Below are 18,855 nucleotides of genomic sequence, written 5' to 3'. Positions count from 1 at the left end.
TTGGGTTTTGCTGTTAGATAGTTTGTTGTTGTTTTAGCAGATATTATTATGTAAAAGAAAAAGTACATCCAGAACCTGTCTATCCTAGAATAACAGGCTTGGAAGGGCCCTTGGAGGTCTTCTAGTCCAGTCCTCTGCCTGAGCAGAAGGCTTGCAAACATGATCCAGCTGAGCTCTCTGAGGTTTCCTCCTGGGGAATGAGCTTGGAAAGAGGGGAAAGAGATGCTTCTAGACACCCCAACCGGCAACCGGATCACCGGGAAGCAGTGAAGAATGAAGAATGGTGGCCCAACAGAGGTTCTTCTCTCCTGCACCCGATTGTCACCAGATGTCTTCAGACAGAGGGAAGCGGAGAGAAGCAACTGCCTTCTTCATCCAGATGAGCTCAAGAGGGACGTTTTCTCCAGATTCTTCCTTCCTTGCAATAGGAAGACCCCCCCGCCCCCATCCTCCAGCATCCTCCAGCTCTCCACCCTCGGGGTTCTTCGACATACAACAGTTTGTTTAGGGACCGCTTGAAGTTACAAGGTCACTGAAAAGAGTGGCTTCTGACCACTTTTCACCCTTAGGACCATTAGAGAATCTTCATGGTCAGGTGATCCAAATTCAGACACTGGACAACTGGCTCCTATTTATGACAGTTGCTCTGTCCCAGAGTCACGTGATCATCTTTTGCAACTGTCCCAGCTGGCTTCTGAGAGAGCAAAATCAAGGGGGGAAGCCAGAGTTGCCTAAAAAGCACACGATTCACTTAACAGCTTCTGACTCACTGAACAACCACAGCAAACAGGGCATGAAATGGGGCATGACACATTTAACAACTGCCTTGTGCTCTGTTGTCGTAAATAGACAACTACGTTTAAAGCCAATTTTTATATAGAAAAGTTTGTACCTAGCTATCTGGAAAAAGCCGTCCGTGTGTCATTAACACAATATGAATTCTTTGCAGACAGTTCTCAACTTATAATTGCTCACTTAGCAACCATTCAAAGGTACAACGGAGCCCGGAGCCACCCATGACCGAAATTCAAGATTCTTTGCAGCTTCCCATGGTCACATTATAGAGATTAAGAACATTTATGTTGGGGGGAAAAAGGGAAGGGAAGGGAAGGGAGGGAAGGAAAAGGAAAGGAAAGGAAAGGAAAGGAAAGGAAAGGAAAGGAAAGGAAAGGAAAGGAAAGGAAAGGAAAGCCTATTTTTCTAGACTCACTTTGATTCAACTGAACATATGTTCAACCACACAACAACATCCTGTGATGAAAGAAACTGAGTGGAAAACCAATACTTCTGGCTTGAACTCATCACTTTTAACCTTGGTTTGGTTTTACATTACTGGACATGTTCCACAGGAACCTGAATTTATCAAATTTCAAAAGTTTTTCCTAATTCAGAGGTTAAGGATGCTAAGCGATCCTCATCAATTCGAAAGTAATCAGTCTACACTTTTAGCAGGTATGAAAGGTAAAACTGCTCTAGAACACTTTTGCCCCTTATTTACTTTTCCTGAGAGGACAACAAATGACATTCCCACATCTGGAATCTCCCAATCTTCTGAGAAGATGGGTACAATAGGTAAGGGCCCAGCAGCCCTTCTGAAGACTACTCACATATCGGCAGCCATCTTCACTCAGATCACTGAGAGCTGACAGTAACTGACAGTTGAGATGGACAGATGACATCATCAAACCAGTAGAATCCCCAAGGAGATGATTATGACAAGCCTCCTTTGGGATCCTATCAAAGATCACCTTCTCCACCATTTCTACACACACCAATGCCAGACCAAGGTCTCTAGGAAACTACCAACAAATCACTAAAGCTGCTTATTTCTCATCTTTTGCCACAGAAGGAATGGCTCTTTGGTTGTAGACTGCCTTTTCATATGGAAGCTCCACTCAGCTAGATGACTGAGCAAGAGTCACTGATACAGTTGTTGGTCCTATTCTCTGCGTATTGCCATGCTATGTGTTATTTTATTTGTCCCAATATATATAAGGCAGAAGTGTGCAGCTGCAGCCAAATATGCCAACTCAGTCTGAGGTTGCCTTAAGAGAGGGACAGAATCAAGATCCTATGAAGTATTAGTACCACTTTATAAGGCCTGAGTAATATCACACTTAAAATACTGCATCCAGTTTTGGTCACCGTATTGTAGGAAAGAGAGCAGAAAAGAGCAATAAAGATGATTAGGGGACTGGATACTAAAACACATGAAGAACTCCTGACAAGGAGTCTTGTAAATCTGGCCTCCTTAGTTAACACAGCAATGAGAGCATTGAAACAAGAAAGCTTCAGTGAGTTTTGTGACAGATATTAATGAACATGTGGCAAAATATGTAAGCATACAAAAAAGACAGAGAACTAAATATTATCCATTTTAATTCATTCACTTTCACACTTTGGCAGTTGAGGAAAGTGCTAATATTTTTCTGATACTTGATAATTTACATTAAATATAGGCATAGCATTGATTTCGATTACGAATTGTCATTTGGTAGGAATCTTTAATTAGATATAGGGTCTCCTGCTTCAACACAGGGTTGGACTAGAACAGGGCTTTGCAACCAGTGGTACGGGTACCACCTTGGTACATTGGCACTTGGCAGGTGGTACGCAACCATCCTAGAAAAGTGATAGCGGGGGAGAGGAATGAGCTGAACCAGTGGCAGCACCGCACAAGCCTGAGTGAGAGATGGCTTGAGCTGCAGGGCTGTCAGGGCCCAGCAGAAGCACCAGGATCAGCGCTTCTTCGGGGCTGTCAGGGCTCAGCGGAAGCGCCAGGATCAGTGCCAGGCTCCAGCTGGAGCTCGGCGTTGATCCTGGAGCATCTGCTGAGCCCAGAAGAAGCGTCGATCAGCTAGAATGTTGCAGCATCTCCAGGGTCTTGTGATTTACATTCAGATGCTTGGCAACTGATTCATATTTATGACGGTCACAGTGTCCCAGGGTCATGTGAAGTGACCAAAACCTGCTGCAACCACCCAGCAGACGGGGGGAATAAAAAACCAAATACCCCCCCATCCCACCCCCACTGCCAATCCTCAACAGAAATGCTCACAACAATGGAAACCTCGGACAGGAGGAAGAGCGCCACCGGGTGGGCAGGCAGGTGTCTTGCTTAGCTGTGGCTTGGGGGGGGCACTTTTTTCAGTGCCATTGTAACTTTGAACAGTCACTAAGTGAACTGTTGTAAGTCGAGGGCTACCTGTACTTTTATCACTTTTTTCCTTTTTTTGGGTCATCAAATTTTTGATACCTTGCTAGGCGACTGGTGGTACTTGGATGTTGCCCTATCCTAAAAGTGGTACAAGGGGTGAAAAGGTTGAAAGAGCCCTGGACTAGAAGACCTCCAAGGGACATTGAAATCAAATATATTCTATTATAGTAGGTTTATGGTGAGAACTGAATGATGGCTTCAATATTCTCAAAGTTTCCATAGCACCAAACTCAAGATGCCACTTTAGCCTTCAGTGAGTATGTGGGACATCAGTGGGGATCATAATATTCAGCTCAACAGAGCTGCTCATGAATGGATGAAAAGGACTGCAGTCCTGTCTCAGCGAAAGGCTGAGCCCTGCCCTTTTTCTTGAACTAATATGCAGCCACCTGGCAAGGCTGGCAAGAGAAACAAGGCCTAAAAAGGCGCCATCTTTGAAATGGTGGCGGAATTTGTTAGGGGTATTATGTTTAGCTTATATGCAGCTCTATCATCCATCTCTAATTGTATGTTTCCTGTGTCAAAATTGCTACTCTGTGATTCATCTCCATTGTTCCTGTGATGCATTTCTTTTTCCTGTTGTTGCATGTGCTCTCTTTCGGACTGTAACAACGTGGTTTTTGCATAGGGAGGCCTTGTGTTGTATTTACTGAGTCTACATGAAACAGGGAGGCATCTGAGTCTGTGCTGTCTCCACACATTTGATGCATGCCAGTCTAGCACCAGTGGCCCTGTCCTGGAAGCCGAGCATTTGAAGCCAGGAAACCAGCATCCCGGCAGCTGCTAACAACCTCCCACCGCCTGAGGCAATGAGGGTGAGTGGAGATTGCAGCAGTAACTGGGCCAACTTCAGAGCAGAGTTTGAAGATTTCTCCCTAGTCCCAGGCTTAGATGACAAACTGGCAGCACTGCAGGCAGCCACACTGAGAGGGCTGATGGGCAGCGAATGCCTCCATGTTTGCAAGCATAATTTAACCCTTACAGAGGATTGCCTTCACCACGAAGCCAAAATTGGGTTTGTACAACACATGATGTCACGAGACATATGAGTTTGGCTTCCTTTAACAAAAAGAAAACAGAGTGCTGAACCATTTGTGGGTTTAAAGCCAATGTCCTCTCTGGGTCCTTTTCTGGCCTGCTGAGCCCTTTGCTGTCCTCCCGGCCCAGCTTTTGGGCTGAGCCCTGCCTTTTCCTTGAAGTAATATGCAGCCACCTGGCAAGGCTAGCAAGAGAAACGAGGCCTAAATAAGGAGCCATCTTTGAAATGGCGGAGGAATTCAGGCCGAGAGGGAAGAATCCAGGAAAAAGCAGAAAGGGCTAGTTTAATGGGTATCTTATATCAAGGCTGAACAATTGCCAGAATTAAAGCTTTCAGATTAAGGGTGTCCATAGGTTTTCCTCTCCTAAGGCCAACCAAATGCAGAAGCCAAGAAATACAGTAATAAGATTTGTGAGCAGGCAAGTGAAAGAAGCTGCTGGAGTAAAAGAGAAAAATTGAGGTGGGGATAAAGTCTAGGATAGTAATAGAGTCAGTTTGCTCTAGTGGTTAAGGCACCCGGCTGGAATCCAGGAGGCGCTGAGTTCGAGTGCTGACTGAGGCAAGAAAGCCACTGGGTGACTTTGGGCCAGTTACTCTCCCTCAGCCCGACCCACTTCACAGGGTGGTTCTTATGGGGGAAATAAAAGGAGGAAGGAGGATTAGATATATTCACTTCCTTGAATTATTTATAGAAATAAGAAACTTGTGTTTAAAACAATCTAAAAAAAACCCCTTGTTAAGTTCCTTTTCAACATGAAAAATCAATATCTAATCGCTGAGGTTTTAAATATACCCATAGAAAGGGGATCTTTTGGATATCTGAATATGACTAAAAATATTATTCAACTATTTAATAATAATTTCACCTCAATGTGGAAAAAATAAAAAAAGTGAAAATCAGGGATGGGCTGGGACTTTGATAAGGAGAGGAAGCAGCTTTTTAGGAGGGGATTCCTCCATGTAGAGATAGACAGGGGGTCCTTGACTTACAACAGTCCATGGAATGACTGTTTCAAGGTATAATAGCACTGAGAAAAATGACATGATCTTTTTTCACACTTACAACCACTGCAGAATCCCCACAGTCACATGATCGAATTCGGACCCTGACTCCTAATTATGACGGTTGTAGTATCCCAGGGACTTGTGATCACCGTTTGCAAACTTCTGACAACAAAAATCAATGGGGAAGGAATGATTGAATTAACAACAGTGGCAAGGAAGGTAATAAGATGGGACAAAAATTAATTAACAACTGTCTAATAAGGAGAATCGGGTCACAAGGGGAAGAAAGCTGCAAAGCTGAGCCTGGTTTTGGAGGCTTTTCTTCATCTGGGGGAGACCTAAAACTTTGCCAAGCACCTGCCTCTCCATTCCCAGATCTCCCCAGAAAGGACACGACAGAAAAGAAGAAGAAGATTTTCTTCAAGACAAAGGACATCAGAAAAGAAGAAAATACACCACGCCAGGCTTCGTGCTGCAGAAGAGACCGATGGAGGAGCCAGAAGATATGGGAAGAGGTCCATGAGAGGATGCAGAAGACAGACCAACCAGTAGGTACCCCTGGGAATCAGAGGGTCCCATAGCTCAGCCTTTCTCCCAGGGGGGAATCCCAGTCTCAATGGGATTCAAACTTTTCCTCGGCATGGAGAGAGACTCAGAAGGGTTTCAACCTTCCCTTCTGAAAGGGAGAACATGGGGGACCCTGGGGACAAGTTGCCCAACAGCCTCCCCAATTTCACAGCCTGACTCTTTTCTCTTGCAACAGGAGCGCAGTATCCTTGAAGGCCTCTCTTCCATCACCACTCTGTTTCGGCTGAAGTGGAGTGGGCAAATGGCCGTCCCCGAGCCAAGGAACAAGAACCTCTACGGCCTGGCTGTCTTGGTAAGTCAGAGGGAGGCAGGGGGACATTGGAGGCAAGCAAAGCAGGAAGGAGAAACAGGAGCAGTAAATGGAGGGGACAAAAACTACCCCTGGTCTGACAAAATGTGGACTGTGCAAAGGGTCCTTAACCTGCGGCTAGCTTTCCTTTGTACTGAGAGGGAAGCTGTAGCAGAAGAACAGGTGAAAAGGGGCTGGGAGAAATAGGAAGGGCTGGGCTGGAGCATCATGGCTGACTTTCCCTTCTCTACTTCTCTCCATTCTTCATTCCTGCCAGGCTCTGATGGAGGACAACCGTTTCAGCAGCTTCACAGCAGGACTAGCTGCAATGCTTGCGGTTTAGGACATCAGGTCAGCCTTTTCTTTCTTTTACCTGCTATTCCCTCGGGAAAAATGAACCCCAGGGCTGTTCACTAAGGTGGGCACTGATGTCTCTTCTTTCCTTTGATCTCACAGCAAGGTTCCTCCAGCCATGGACCCCTACGTTGAGTCCCAGCTCCTGAAGATCTTTGGGTCCATGTGGATGTCCTCCGTGAAAAACCGTGGGGAGAATATTGCAGAGGCACCATCTTCAGCAACATTTCTGGGAGTTCCTTTCTGATACTGGAACAGCTGGGAAAACCTTTCACACATCATCATCTCTGTCCCTCATTTCAGGAAGTGAAGAAGTTGTTGGAGGAGGCCTTTGGCCTCCTGATCCGAGGCCTTCTGTAACAATCTGCAGAAACGAAGCATTTCATTTTTATTTTGAAGGTAAGGGCATCCATGTCCCAGGGAAGCTGGAAGGAAAATTGGGCCCTTGCAAACATCCACCGAATCAGGTGTTAATAATTCCAGTGAAATGCTCCACTAGGGAGGATTGTTCTTGAAGACAGGCATCAAGGAGCATGGGAATTTGGCTTTTCACAAGCACTGTTTTCCAACATTCAGGGACCTCTTCACAAAGAGGCCTCCATGGCCAGAGTTGCAGATGATACAGAAAAAGTGGGTTTATACAGTCCTTCGCTTAAAATGCCACCCCAAAGCTTCCTCCTTCGAAAAAGGCTGGGATTTAAGAAGCTGGGAGTAGCCATAGAGGGAGAGGGCAGCTTTAAAGGCCTAACGAACATACCCTAAATTGCACATGTGTGTGTTTTGACCATGAGATTCCCAAGAATAGGAAGTTCTCAGCAAAGGTACCTTTTTTTCTTCCAGTTCCACAGCACTTTGAGGAACATGGCTGGCCATGTTTCTCTTCCGCCTGTATTTAGCTTTCTGCTGTGGGAGCCGTCAAATTGGGATCAACGTATGCAGCAAAAAGAAAATAAGATTGTAAACTTTGGGTCCCCCACTGTTTTTGGGACCCCCTCTTCATATGACCTTCTAGAACATTCTCCCTCATGAGATTCAGGGTGGCCCTGATCCTGTTGGACTTTTCAAAGGCCTTGAAGAGCTGGTGATGTCCCATGGATGTAGTAGAAGTGCTATCAAGCCACCTGCTACAGAGGTACATTTTATGATTTCCAAACTATGAACGACGTATTCTAACGTACATTGTCCTTCTACTAAACAGAGTAATGAAAAGATTGTTATATTCTGGCTGTGATTTTTTCCTCTCCCTTTTTCTTCTGGTGCTTCATTTCTCCATATTAGATTTTATATAAAAGTGGACAGGTATCCAGCTTAGTGAAATTACCAAGGGGCAGATGGCCCTCAGCCCCAAACCAGAAGTGCTGAAAGAAGAGCAGGCAGTTCTGACAGGAGAAGGTAAGGAGAAGTTTATGGCTACAGAAAAGATTCCTTGGAATTTTGGAAAAGATCAAAGAAAGTTGAGATTTCTGATTTTTTTTATGCAAGACTGATTTATTGAGGAATGTGTTTTTTGGTTTTTTTTGCAATAGTCCAGCAAATGTTACGTAGGTTTGTTCAATTGAAATGTTAAGGCCTGTAGAGATGTAATTGTCTAAATTAGAATAAATTTAGAGTAATTTATGGAATTTTAGTTGTTACTAAGTTTTAGTAACTCCGTTCACCAGTCGCTCTGCCCATTGGCTAGGGATTATGGGATTTGTGGCACAACAACCTTAGACTTCGAACATAACTGGATTTGTATTAAAAAAAAAAATCACCATTTCCAGGACGATGATGACGACATCCTTGATTTCCCATTTGCTTGGAGGAGTCTGAGAATAAATGTTTTATGACTGCACCATCTAATGGTCACAATGTACATTTTACACTTAGGATAATTTTTGCCTAGTAATACCACTTTTATTCAACTAAAATATAGAATGTTTCTTACAGTTAATTCTAGATTATATCTGGAATAGCTTGGCTTTAAAAGACACCTATGACAAATAATAATATGCAATCCTATACATCCATTGTGACATTGCAGCGGGATGTTTTGTGCAAGTTAATAGTGAAAGATGCTATCCCTTTTGTACAAAAAGAAAAATCCACTGATACTATGATTTTTTTAAAAAAAAAAAACTCATATCCTGGATCTGTCAGCATTAAGATACAAGCAATTGCTTTTTAAATTTTAAATGGCTGTTTCTTTTAGCATATATTTAATTTAACCTTTCTGTTTCATTTCATTGATACAGAACCCAATAGAATCCAGGAACCCAAAGATCAGTCAGTCAACTTGCTGGAAAGAAATCTTTTGCACCTTTTCCAGTTTAAATGCATCAGTGAAGGAAGGAGCAAGGCATAAATAGGGGTAGGCAACCTTGGCTCTTTTATGACTCGTGGACTTCAACTCCCAGAATTCCTGAGCCAGCCATGCTGAGGGGAAAGGGAGAGGTTTCCAAGCTGAGCCATGTTGGCTCAGGAATTCTGGGAGTTGAAGTCCACGAGTCATAAAAGAGCCAAGGTTGCCTACCCCTGGCATAGGAAGTCCTCTCTCCTCATCAGAAACTGTTAAGTGGTGCCAACGTCAAGAAGAGGCCATATCGCCAATCAGAAGCTTCTTCCTGGCCAGAATGATGATCACAGGTTGAGCCTGCCAAACAGTTTCCCTCTAGAAATTCAATTTGATCTCTTTGCTTCCATATTTCTGTTGCAGCAATGGAAAAAAATCTGGTCTTTTCTCCATCACATTGACCTCATCAAAATGTTTAAAAAATTGTCTTGTCTGATCCAAGTATGTCCCAACAGAAAGAAGCCTGTTGCTCTCTTCATCAGATATTTAGGTGCTTAACGATATTTAAAACGCTCAGTAATAGGCGTCTCCAAAGGAATTAGAGACTTATTTGTTATAACATGATCTTCCCCAGCTATACTTTTTGTTCTTTACGGACCTGCTGGATTATTACTGTACTTCCTCTCTTTTCTCTATTTTGACTTTGACTTTTTGCGCTTCAAATTTCTCTTGCTCTGCAATTTCATATCTGATGAAAGAACCATGGCTGGAACATCAAAGACCTCCTCATTCGTTCCCAATGAAACTTCGATCATTTTATTTTTATTTTTTTTTTTATTTTATACTCCTCCTTTTTTTTTTAACAGCAATTTCATAACGGTAATCTTCTATTATTTACATTTCCCCCCCCTTATTCTTCTTTAGATATATTTGTCCTTGTTGTCCCGTTGTTTCTTGTTTGCATTTTTCTTCCTTCATACTATACTTCGTACTAAAAATAATACATATTATTATTACTATACAGTATTAGACACACATTTTCCATTTTTGACCTTTCCACATTTATTCTCATTTATTATTTCTAATCACCAAGCAGTCATGCCACTTATTCCATAGTACTCTGTGTCTTCCTTTTCGAAACTTCGATCATTTTAATTTCATCTTTTTTTTTTCCTCTTTTCTCAGAGGGGAGGCCAACAGGATGAGAGGAACCAAGGGTGCCGGTCCAGAACAGAGTCTGGCAGATGCAAGGACCCAAGGGTGAGAATGGAACGCGAATATCAAAGAGGTGCCAAACTTTAGGACTGTTACCAAAACACCTAGATTGAACCCCGTTGGACCTTTACCCAAGGACCAAGAGAAGGAGGGCCCCGGGAGAAAGGAAAAGCACTGGGTTTGTGCAGGAATATTCAGATTTGGCTTCTCCTTTCACTCCCTGGGTGTCAGAGAACTCTGTAGGAGCCCCTTCAGCTCACCCAGTGAAGGCCTTCTCTTCCACACCCAGAGCAAGAACTTCCTGCTCTCCTTCAGCAGGCCGCTCTCTTGCTTAAGGACCGGCACACACCTGGGTTGCTGAGCGAAGCGATCACTGGGCATCTACCTTAACAACTGCCCTAATGACCAGACTTCTGGGATTACTTGTGGCTGTTAATTAATACTGATGAAACCAGGGTTCCCGAACGATGCTGTGGATATCTTGTCCCAGTCTGTAATGGTATCTGAGAATGACCTTGAGGGACCATGGGAAGAGATGATCCCCTTCCCTGGCTGTTGCCTGCAGGAAGGGAAACAGCTGCTCTTCTCCCAAAGGTGCTTTGTTTCAGGAGGCACCTGACTTTGTTTTTTTTTCCTTGAAGACGTTTCGCTTCTCATCCCAGAAGCTTCTTCAGCTCAGTGTTTCTCAACCTTGACAATTTTAAGGCATGTGGACTTCAACTCCCAGAATTCCACAGCCAGCATTGCTGGCTGTGGAATTCTGGGAGTTGAAGTCCACATGCCTTAAAATTGTCAAGGTTGAGAAACACTGGATTAGAGGGTGGGGAGTGGAATTTAGTCAGAGCTGAGGAAACTTCTTGGATGGGAAGCGAAACGTCTTCAAAGAAAAACAAGAAAGTTCAGTTGCCTCTTGGAAAAAAAAGCATCTTTGGGACAATCATGCCTGGTTGACTGAGAATCTCCATAGACATTTAGCCACTCTTTATGGGGAGAAATGCTCTCTAATTAAATGGGTGGATGGTCTTGGTCAGGGGTGTCAAATTCAATTTCATTGAGGGCCGCATCAGCGTTGCGGTTGCCCTCGGCGGGGGTGTGTGGCCAGGGTGGGTGTGGCCTACTGGGTGGGCGTGGATGGAGTGGGTTTGGCCTACTGGGTGGGTGTGGCCAGCTCTATGTTGTTCGTGTCAAGGGTGCCTGTGGGGGCCTGGGCAGGAGTGGGACAGATCTGAGGGTCTCTGGCAGAAGGGGCTGGGACCAGGGCAAGTGCCAAGGCATGGTCCACTGGAGGAGCCTCACTGTTCCTCTCAGGCCATGCGAGGGGGGGGGCTTATGGAGCTAAGACTGAATGTGTTTCAGCATAGAGAGCCATCACAAAATTGTACATTGGCTCCCGGCCGGCCTGGGCCAGGGCCAAGGCAGCAGGGGCCGTTCCCTCAGTTTCCAGGATGGCTTCGCAGGCCACATGAAACCACTTCACGGGCCGCATCCGGCCCCCGGCCTTGTGTCTGACATGTGTGGTCTTGGTGAACTAGAGGAAGAGATTCTACATAGGGAACAATCAGACAAGAGAGGCAGGACACCCCCCTAGTCGCCGGTCAGGAAGCAACCTGGTTGACCGAACATTTAGAAGTGGAGGCAGGAAGTTAGTACTCTCAGACTTGCAACATTCTCTTCATGTAGTCTAACAATTAGCTTATGTCATGTTTCCTCTCTAAGATTACCTGGGAGCCTGTTGCACTTTCTGGAGGCTGTAAGGGCCTGGATGGGGTGCCTAGAGCCTCTTTTTCTGGATCATCCTCCCCCCTGAAAGCAGGGTGACCCCAATTCGGTTGGCCTTTTGGAAGACCTTGAAGTGCTCACGATGTGCCTGGGCCTGGGTTCCAAGTGTGTGAAAGGACCATTTTGTGATTACGGGAACCTCTACAGATTGGAATATCTGTCAGCTGCTATATATGTTGGTTTCTCTTTTTGTGTTCCGTTCTCGGTTTAATTGACTTTAGGGTTGTTTGCTGTTTGTGTCACTTTTTCAGACTGACAGCTACACAACTTGACTAAACAAACTTTGGATACTATTCCTTGTTTCTCTAAAGAACCTGTGCTCCTTTCTATATTTCTTTTTCTTTAAATATGTATTTGTTCGTGTGTCTGATCTCCAATCATAAGGTTACAATTAAAATCTCTGTTTTGCAAAAAATAAAATAAAATAAAATGCTGCATTGGATCAATTCCAGGGCATCTTCTGTTCCCAAAAACGTTGAGGAAAATTGGACTGAAGTTTGTAAACAGTCAGGTAGAACAAGAAAAATGGCTGTGGTGATTTTTTTTTTTAAAAAAATCAGTCCTGTCATCATCACACAAAGGAAAAAGACCTTTAAATATTTAATGGAAGAATTACTAAAAAAAAATATAAGGATATAAATCAGGGTTCACTTTCTAGTTTAGTGATGGCGAACCTTTTAGAGGCCGAGTGCCCAAACTCCAACCCAAAACCCACTTATGCATTGTCGGGTACTGGGTGGGTGTGGTCAATTGAGTGGGCATGGCCTATTGGGTGGGATGTGGTGATAACAGCAGACTGGGTGGGACTAAAAAGTTCAATCAATTCCAACTTTGCAAGATCTTTTTTTTTTTCTCACGACAAGTTGAAATTGACTGATTGATTGAACCTTTCCTTTTTTTTGCACACGGCAGCAGAGGCCTAAAGCGAAAAGGTTTTATAAAACCCAGATGAAGGCCTAGGACTGGGGCGACAGTGCACGTGCCCACACAGAGCACTCTGAGTGCCACCTCTGGCACCCGTGCTATAGGTTCGCCACCACTGACCTAGGAAATAATTTTCTTTTTACAAAATCAACCAACTATTTAATAACTATTTCATCCCAATGTGGAAAAAATAATAAAAAAAGAAATGGAAAAAGTGGGATAAAAAATATTTTAAATTTCTGGGTTGAATTGTGGCAGTTAAAACAATGGCCCTTTCAAAATTAAAGGTTTTCTTTCAAACTCTCCCAGTAGAAATACCAAATAAAATATGGCAAAGAGAAGTTTTTGTTTTTTTTAATTCCAAAATTTAACAGTTAAGAATAGAAAGAACATACATATATAGGAGACCTCAAAAACAAGGAGGAAGGGAAGTTCCATTTTTTTTTTTTCAATTATAGCAGCAGCAGATTTGGGGCATATCATTGCCTCCATGTTGGAAAACTACAGAAAGGAAACCTTGCAGTACTCAGCATTAATTCATCTCTGTCTGTGTGTTGATGAGCTGTTTCTTCCATTGCTTCTCTCTGGTGACTTGAAGGCAGCAGACCGCACAAAAATAATAGTAAAAACCATTACAGCCATAAAAAACATAAAAACCAGCAAAGAGCCTCCCAGTTCCCCCAAAGGCAAGACATCTGCTCACATCCAAACTGAACTTGAGAACGTCACAAGTTTCAACCTCATATTAGCTCAAGATTTTAGTGCAGAAACAAAATTAACTTCAAAGCTGGATCTCGACAGATCAAGGATATGTTAGTGGCAAAAGATAAACTAGCTGGACTATGAAGAGACTAACAGAAATAAAAATACGCCAAACCTTTGTGGGGATTATATTAAAGTCAAAAACTCTAAAGCGGGGCTTCTCAAACTCTGGATCGTACTTGCTAGGGAGAAATGAACGAATTTAAGAGGAGGTGAAAACTGTAAGCTTTGCCCTTAAAAAAAAAAAAAGTCGATATGAGAATCGACTCCATTTCTTTCTGAACAACTGATTCTTCACTGCAAATTATTTCTTCTGGAAATGGGTTTAGGGTTTCAAGTGTTGCAGAATGCACCTTTGGTGTTCAAAATCAGCTGGACCGAAGAGGAATAGGTGGAAAGTAATTGCTTATCATAAGATAGCGCCTCCCCGTCTAGGGGAAGGACATAGAAGGGCAGAAATATTCTTTTCATCTTTCTCTTGTACTTGAACTTTGCTGGCCAGAAGAAAAAGGAGGATGTCTTCATCCAAACAAGAAAGAATGGTGGCACCTCTGCCATGATGTGGACCAAAGGGACGCAGCCAGGAAAACAACTGGCAAGAAAGCTGTCATAATAACTCTCAAGTGGGTGACTTAATAGCAAAATAAGATTGTAAACTGGACCAAAGAGGTGGAAAGTAATTGCTGATCATAAGATAACGCCTCCGTTTAGGGGAAGGACATATTTGAGCAGGAATGTTTTTTTTTTTTTATCTTTCTCTTATACTTGAACTTTGGTGCCCAGAAGAAAAAGGAGGGTCTCTTCATCCAAACAAGAAAGAATGGTGGCACCTCTGCCATGATGTGAACCGAAGAGCTTCAGTACTTAGGATCAGTCTACCTTGGAAGGTCTAGATTTCTTGGGTAAAACGGAATAAGTCTGATTCTTTGGTTTTCTGAAAAAAAGCAGGATCCCTCAATATTGGAACTTATCTAAAAGAGGGTCCTGGGATTTGGGATTCAGCTTCATTAAGCGCTACAGTATTTTTCTTCAGTAGAATCTGTTCCACATTTTTTTTGTTTGTTTGTTTCTTGCCTGCATTGCTGTAGAAGAAATGATGTCTGAAATTGGAAACCAGGGCAGATAATTTCTCTCCTTTCTCTGACATTAGACACAGCACTGTCTAACAATACTTTGGCATGAAGAACGAGGTGTCTGCACCTAAGCAGAAATAACACAGGGAGCTCAGCTTAGACAGAAAAATCTTAAAGACCAAACCCAGAATGGCAACGCAAAGGGAATACGACAGGAAGCTGACCAAGGGCTGCATCAGGGAGTCTTGCTCAGTCAGCTAGCTGAGTGGAGCTTCCACATGAAGAGGCAGTCTACAACCAAAGAGCCATGCCTTCTGTGCCAAAAGATGAGAAATAGGCAGCTTTGGTGATTTGTTGGTAGCTTCCTAGAGACCTTGGTCTGGCATTGGTGTGTGTAGAAATGGTGGAGAAGGTGATCTTTGATAGGATCCCAAAGAAGGCTTGTCATAATCATCTTGGGGATTCTACTGGTTTGATGATGTCATCTGTCCATCTCAACTGTCACTGTACTGTCAGTGATCTGAGTGAAGAGGCTTTCAGCGTGTAAGTAGGTCTTCAGAAGGGCTGCTGGGCTCTTCCCCAAAAGGAAATTGGGCCTGCAAAGAGGGGTCTGATTTTGGAGGCTTTTCTTCTTCTGGGGGAAACCTAAAACTTTGCTGAGCATCTGCCTCTCCTTTCCCAGATTTCTCCACGAAGGACAGGACTACGAAGGAGGTTCTGTTCATAAGAAGGAACAAAGTATGTAGCAAACTGAAAATAAGATTGTAAACCTCATCCTCAAATAACTCTCTCTTCATTGAAAAGGGCAGGGATGCGGGGGGGGCGTTCCCCTTTTGTTCCACGTGATAGTGGACTAGGGAATCCCTGGGCTGGATGTCTCGCTGCTAATAATTGTGTCGAGGGGCCAAGGGAAGACAGGGAATGACTCTGCAAGGAACTTTGGCAACAGTACGATGAATTGCAGATGAGAGACAAAAAGTGTTTATTAGGGTCCTTTGCTTGAAATACCACCCCAAAGCTTCCTCCTTCCAAAGAGGCTAGGATTTAAGAATCTGAGAGTAACCATAAAGGGAGAGGACGGCTCCAGAGGCCTAGAGAAGAAAGTAGCCTAAATTTCTTCTGGAACTGGGTTTAGAGTTTCATATGTTGCAGAATGCACCCTGTTGTTGAAAATCAACTGGACCGAAGAGGAAGAGGTGGAAAGTAATTGCTTATCATAAGATAACGCCTCCCTACCTAGGGGAAGGACATAGATGGGCAGGAATTTTCTTTTCATCTTTCTCTTGTACTTGAACTTTGCTGGCCAGAAGAAAAAGGAGGATGTCTTCATCCAAACAAGGAAGAATGGTGGCACCTCTGCCAGGATGTGGATCAAAGGGACACAGCCAGGAAAACAACTGGCAAGAAAGCTGTCACAATAACTCTCAAGTGGGTGACTTAATAGCAAAATAAGATTGAGTCCCCCACTGCTTTTGACAATCCTGTCTTCATGTAACCTTTTCTCTTGGAAGAAAAGGGTAGAAATGCAGGGTTTACAGCATTTTTCCTTTTGTTCCACTTGACTGTGGACTAAGGAATCCCTGGACTGGATGTCTTGCTCCCAATACTTGTGTTGATGGGTCAAGGGAAGATGGGGAATGACTCTGCAAGATACTCTGGCAACGGTACGATGGAATTCTTTCTGTCTCTTCCAGCTCATTGAAGCCCAGCAGGCGTTTCAACAATTTCAGGTGGACGTTGGGATGGGTGAAAGTCAGGATGATTTCATTAATGAAGGTAAATTTTGAGCTCAGTGATGGTCCACAAGTTGAGGTCTACCAGTACAGGAAATACACCTGCACCTGTGCAGATTCAAGGCTGCACAGTGGGACGGGTCAGAGGCCAGGCTGTTCCTGACCCACTAAGTGTCCCTCGTCCTACAGCTCCTGCGTCTATCCTGATTCCCCACAAGTTCTTCTGCTTCTATTTGGCTCTATTCTTCTGGGGCAGACCTACAAATTTGGTGAGGATCCCAACACCTGCCTCTCGTTTCCCAGATTTCCCCAGCAACAACACGGTTGGAAAGAAGATTCTCTTCACAAAAAGGGGCATCAAAATTGAAGAGTGCTCCTTGCAAGGCTGCCTGCCATAGAAGGGACCAACGGAGGAGCCAGGGTTTATGCAAAGAGGTCCATAAATAGGGACAGGCCCACCAGGGTTTCAACCTTCCCTTCTGAAAGGGAGATCCTGGGGGCAGGTTGCCCAACAGCCTCCCCAATTTCACAGCCTGACTCTTTTCTCTTGCAACAGGAGCGCAGTATCCTTGAAGGCCTCTCTTCCATCGCCACTCTGTTTCGGCTGAAGCGGAGCGGGCAAATGGCAGTCCCAAAGCCAAGGAATAAGAACCTCTATGGCCTGGCTGTCTTGGTAGGTCAGAGGGAGGCAGGGGGACATTGGAGGCAAGCAAAGCAGGACAGAGAGACAGGAGCAGTAGAGGGAGGGGACAAAAACTACCCCTGGTCTGACAAAATATGGCCTGTGCAAAGGGTCCTTAACCTGGGGCTAACCCTCCTTTGTACTGAGAGGGAAGCTGTAGCAGAAAAATAGGTGAAAAGGGGCTGGGAGAAATAGGAAGGGCTGGGCTGGAGCTTCACGGCTGACTTTCCCTTCTCTGCTTCTCTCCATTCGTGATTCCTGCCAGGCTCTGATGGAGGACAACAATTTAAGCAGCTTCACAGCAAGACTAGCTGCAATGCTTGCAGTTTATGACATCAGGTGAGTCTTTTCTTTCTTTTGCCTGCTATTCCCTCGGGAAAAATGAACCCCAGGGATGTTCACTAAGATGGGCACTGATCTCTCTTATGTCCTTTGATCTCACAGCAAGGTTTCTCCAGCCATGGACCCATACGTTGAGTCGCAGCTCCTGAAGATCTCTGGGTCCATGTGGATGTCCTCCATGAAAAACCGAGGGGAGAATATCTCAGAGGTACCACCTTTAGCATCATTTCTGGGAGTTCCTTTCTGATACTGGAACAGCTGGGAAAATGTTTCACACGTCATCATCTGTCTTTCATTTCAGGAAGAGAAGAAGCTGCAATGAAACGTTCCAGTGGGAACAACTGAAGTGGGGGATTGTTCTTCACGACAGGAATCAAGTAGCAGGGGAATTTGGCTTGTCACAAGAGCTGTTTTCCTTCTTGCAGGGACCTTTTCACAAAGAGGCCTCTAACTGTAATGCGCCATGGCCAGAATTGCAGATGAAAGACAAAATGTGGGTTTATAGGGTCCTTTGCTTGAAATGCCACCCCAAAGCTTCCTCCTTCCAAAAAGGCTGGGATTTAAGAAGCTGGGAGCAGCCACAAAGACGATGGCTCCAGAGGCCTAGAGAAGAAAGTAGCCTAAATTGCATATTTTGGCCATGAGATTCCAGAGAATAGACATTCTTAGCAAATGTTTCTTTTTTGCTTGAATTCGACAGCACTTTTGAGGGATATAGCTGGTGATATTTCTCTGCTGCTTGGAGTCAGCTTCTCTACTGTGAGAGCCATCAACCTAGGATCAACATACGCAGCAAGCTTAAAATAAGGTTGTAAACTTTGTGTCCCCCATTCCTCTCGGCAATCCCATCCTCATATAACCTTTTTCCTCTTGTTCCACTTGACAGTGGACTAAGGAATCCTTGGACTGGATGTCTTGCTGCTAATACTTGTGTCGATGGGCCAAGGGAAGACAGGGAATGACTCTGCAAGACACTTTGGCAACGGTACGATGGAATTCTTTCCGTCTCTTCCAGCTCATTGAAGCCCAGCAGGCGCTTCCACAAATTCGGCCTTCAGGTGTTCTCATTTTGTTGGTAGACACAGGCTTCCTTTCCATTTGCCACCTTCTTTCCTTCATTTGTCTCACATTCTTCCGCATTCAGGTGACCTAGTTGTAGAAGAACTATAACTTCCTCTCCCCCCGAGGAAGGATGAAAAGCACAAACATTCTTTCCCAAGGAAAGTCCTTTCGTTTTGTTTCATCTACAACTTTCAATTATTGCACATAAATGTTGTATTTGCTCTGTTCTATTCTGATCTTAAAGTACAATAAATCCTGCGATATTAGTGTTTAGAATACTCGGTCCATCCTCCTCACTTCAAGAATGGATTTTTCTGCTATCGAACTTTCACCTTTGGTTTTTGAAGATGGAGCTGAGGTCACATTGTGGTATTGTGGTCAGTTTTAGTATGCCGCAGCAGGTTGGTGGTGTGGAGGGTTGGACTAAGACAGGGGTAGGCAACCTCGGCTCTTTTATGACTGATGGACGTCAACTCCCAGAATTCCCAAGTCAGCACAGCTGACTTGGGAATTCTGGGA

General features: G+C 44.2%; 1 protein-coding gene across 4 annotated transcripts; it reads left to right on the top strand.

Moving 5' to 3' along the window:
* The first annotated feature begins 3,932 nt into the window (after nt 1–3,932).
* Nucleotides 3,933–18,777, top strand: LOC120307113. 4 transcript variants are annotated; one of them, XM_039341413.1, is made up of 15 exons: nt 3,933–4,032; nt 5,331–5,480; nt 5,637–5,809; nt 6,025–6,141; nt 6,416–6,489; nt 6,595–6,891; nt 7,333–7,624; nt 7,771–7,884; nt 9,950–10,024; nt 16,212–16,293; nt 16,554–16,685; nt 16,807–16,923; nt 17,198–17,271; nt 17,377–17,482; nt 17,576–18,777. In XM_039341413.1, exons 9-15 carry the CDS (start codon nt 9,966–9,968, stop codon nt 17,594–17,596), a joined length of 591 nt encoding a protein of 196 aa, XP_039197347.1. In that variant the 5' UTR covers nt 3,933–4,032; nt 5,331–5,480; nt 5,637–5,809; nt 6,025–6,141; nt 6,416–6,489; nt 6,595–6,891; nt 7,333–7,624; nt 7,771–7,884; nt 9,950–9,965; the 3' UTR covers nt 17,597–18,777. The 4 variants fall into 4 exon arrangements, 3 of the variants coding, with proteins under 3 accessions (XP_039197347.1, XP_039197346.1, XP_039197348.1); XM_039341412.1 differs by lacking the exons at nt 3,933–4,032; nt 5,331–5,480; nt 5,637–5,809 and having other exon boundaries at nt 5,951–6,141; nt 17,377–18,777; XR_005556449.1 differs by lacking the exons at nt 3,933–4,032; nt 16,212–16,293; nt 16,554–16,685; ... (2 more) ...; nt 17,377–17,482; nt 17,576–18,777 and adding an exon at nt 11,696–12,274 and having other exon boundaries at nt 5,341–5,480.
* Nucleotides 18,778–18,855: the final 78 nt, after the last annotated feature.

The sequence above is a fragment of the Crotalus tigris genome, unplaced genomic scaffold (genome assembly GCF_016545835.1).
Source record: "Crotalus tigris isolate CLP2741 ecotype Arizona unplaced genomic scaffold, ASM1654583v1 scf7180000017764.6497338, whole genome shotgun sequence".
NCBI classification, from domain to species: Eukaryota; Metazoa; Chordata; class Lepidosauria; order Squamata; family Viperidae; genus Crotalus; species Crotalus tigris.
This window is presented reverse-complemented; position numbering and strand designations above follow the sequence as displayed.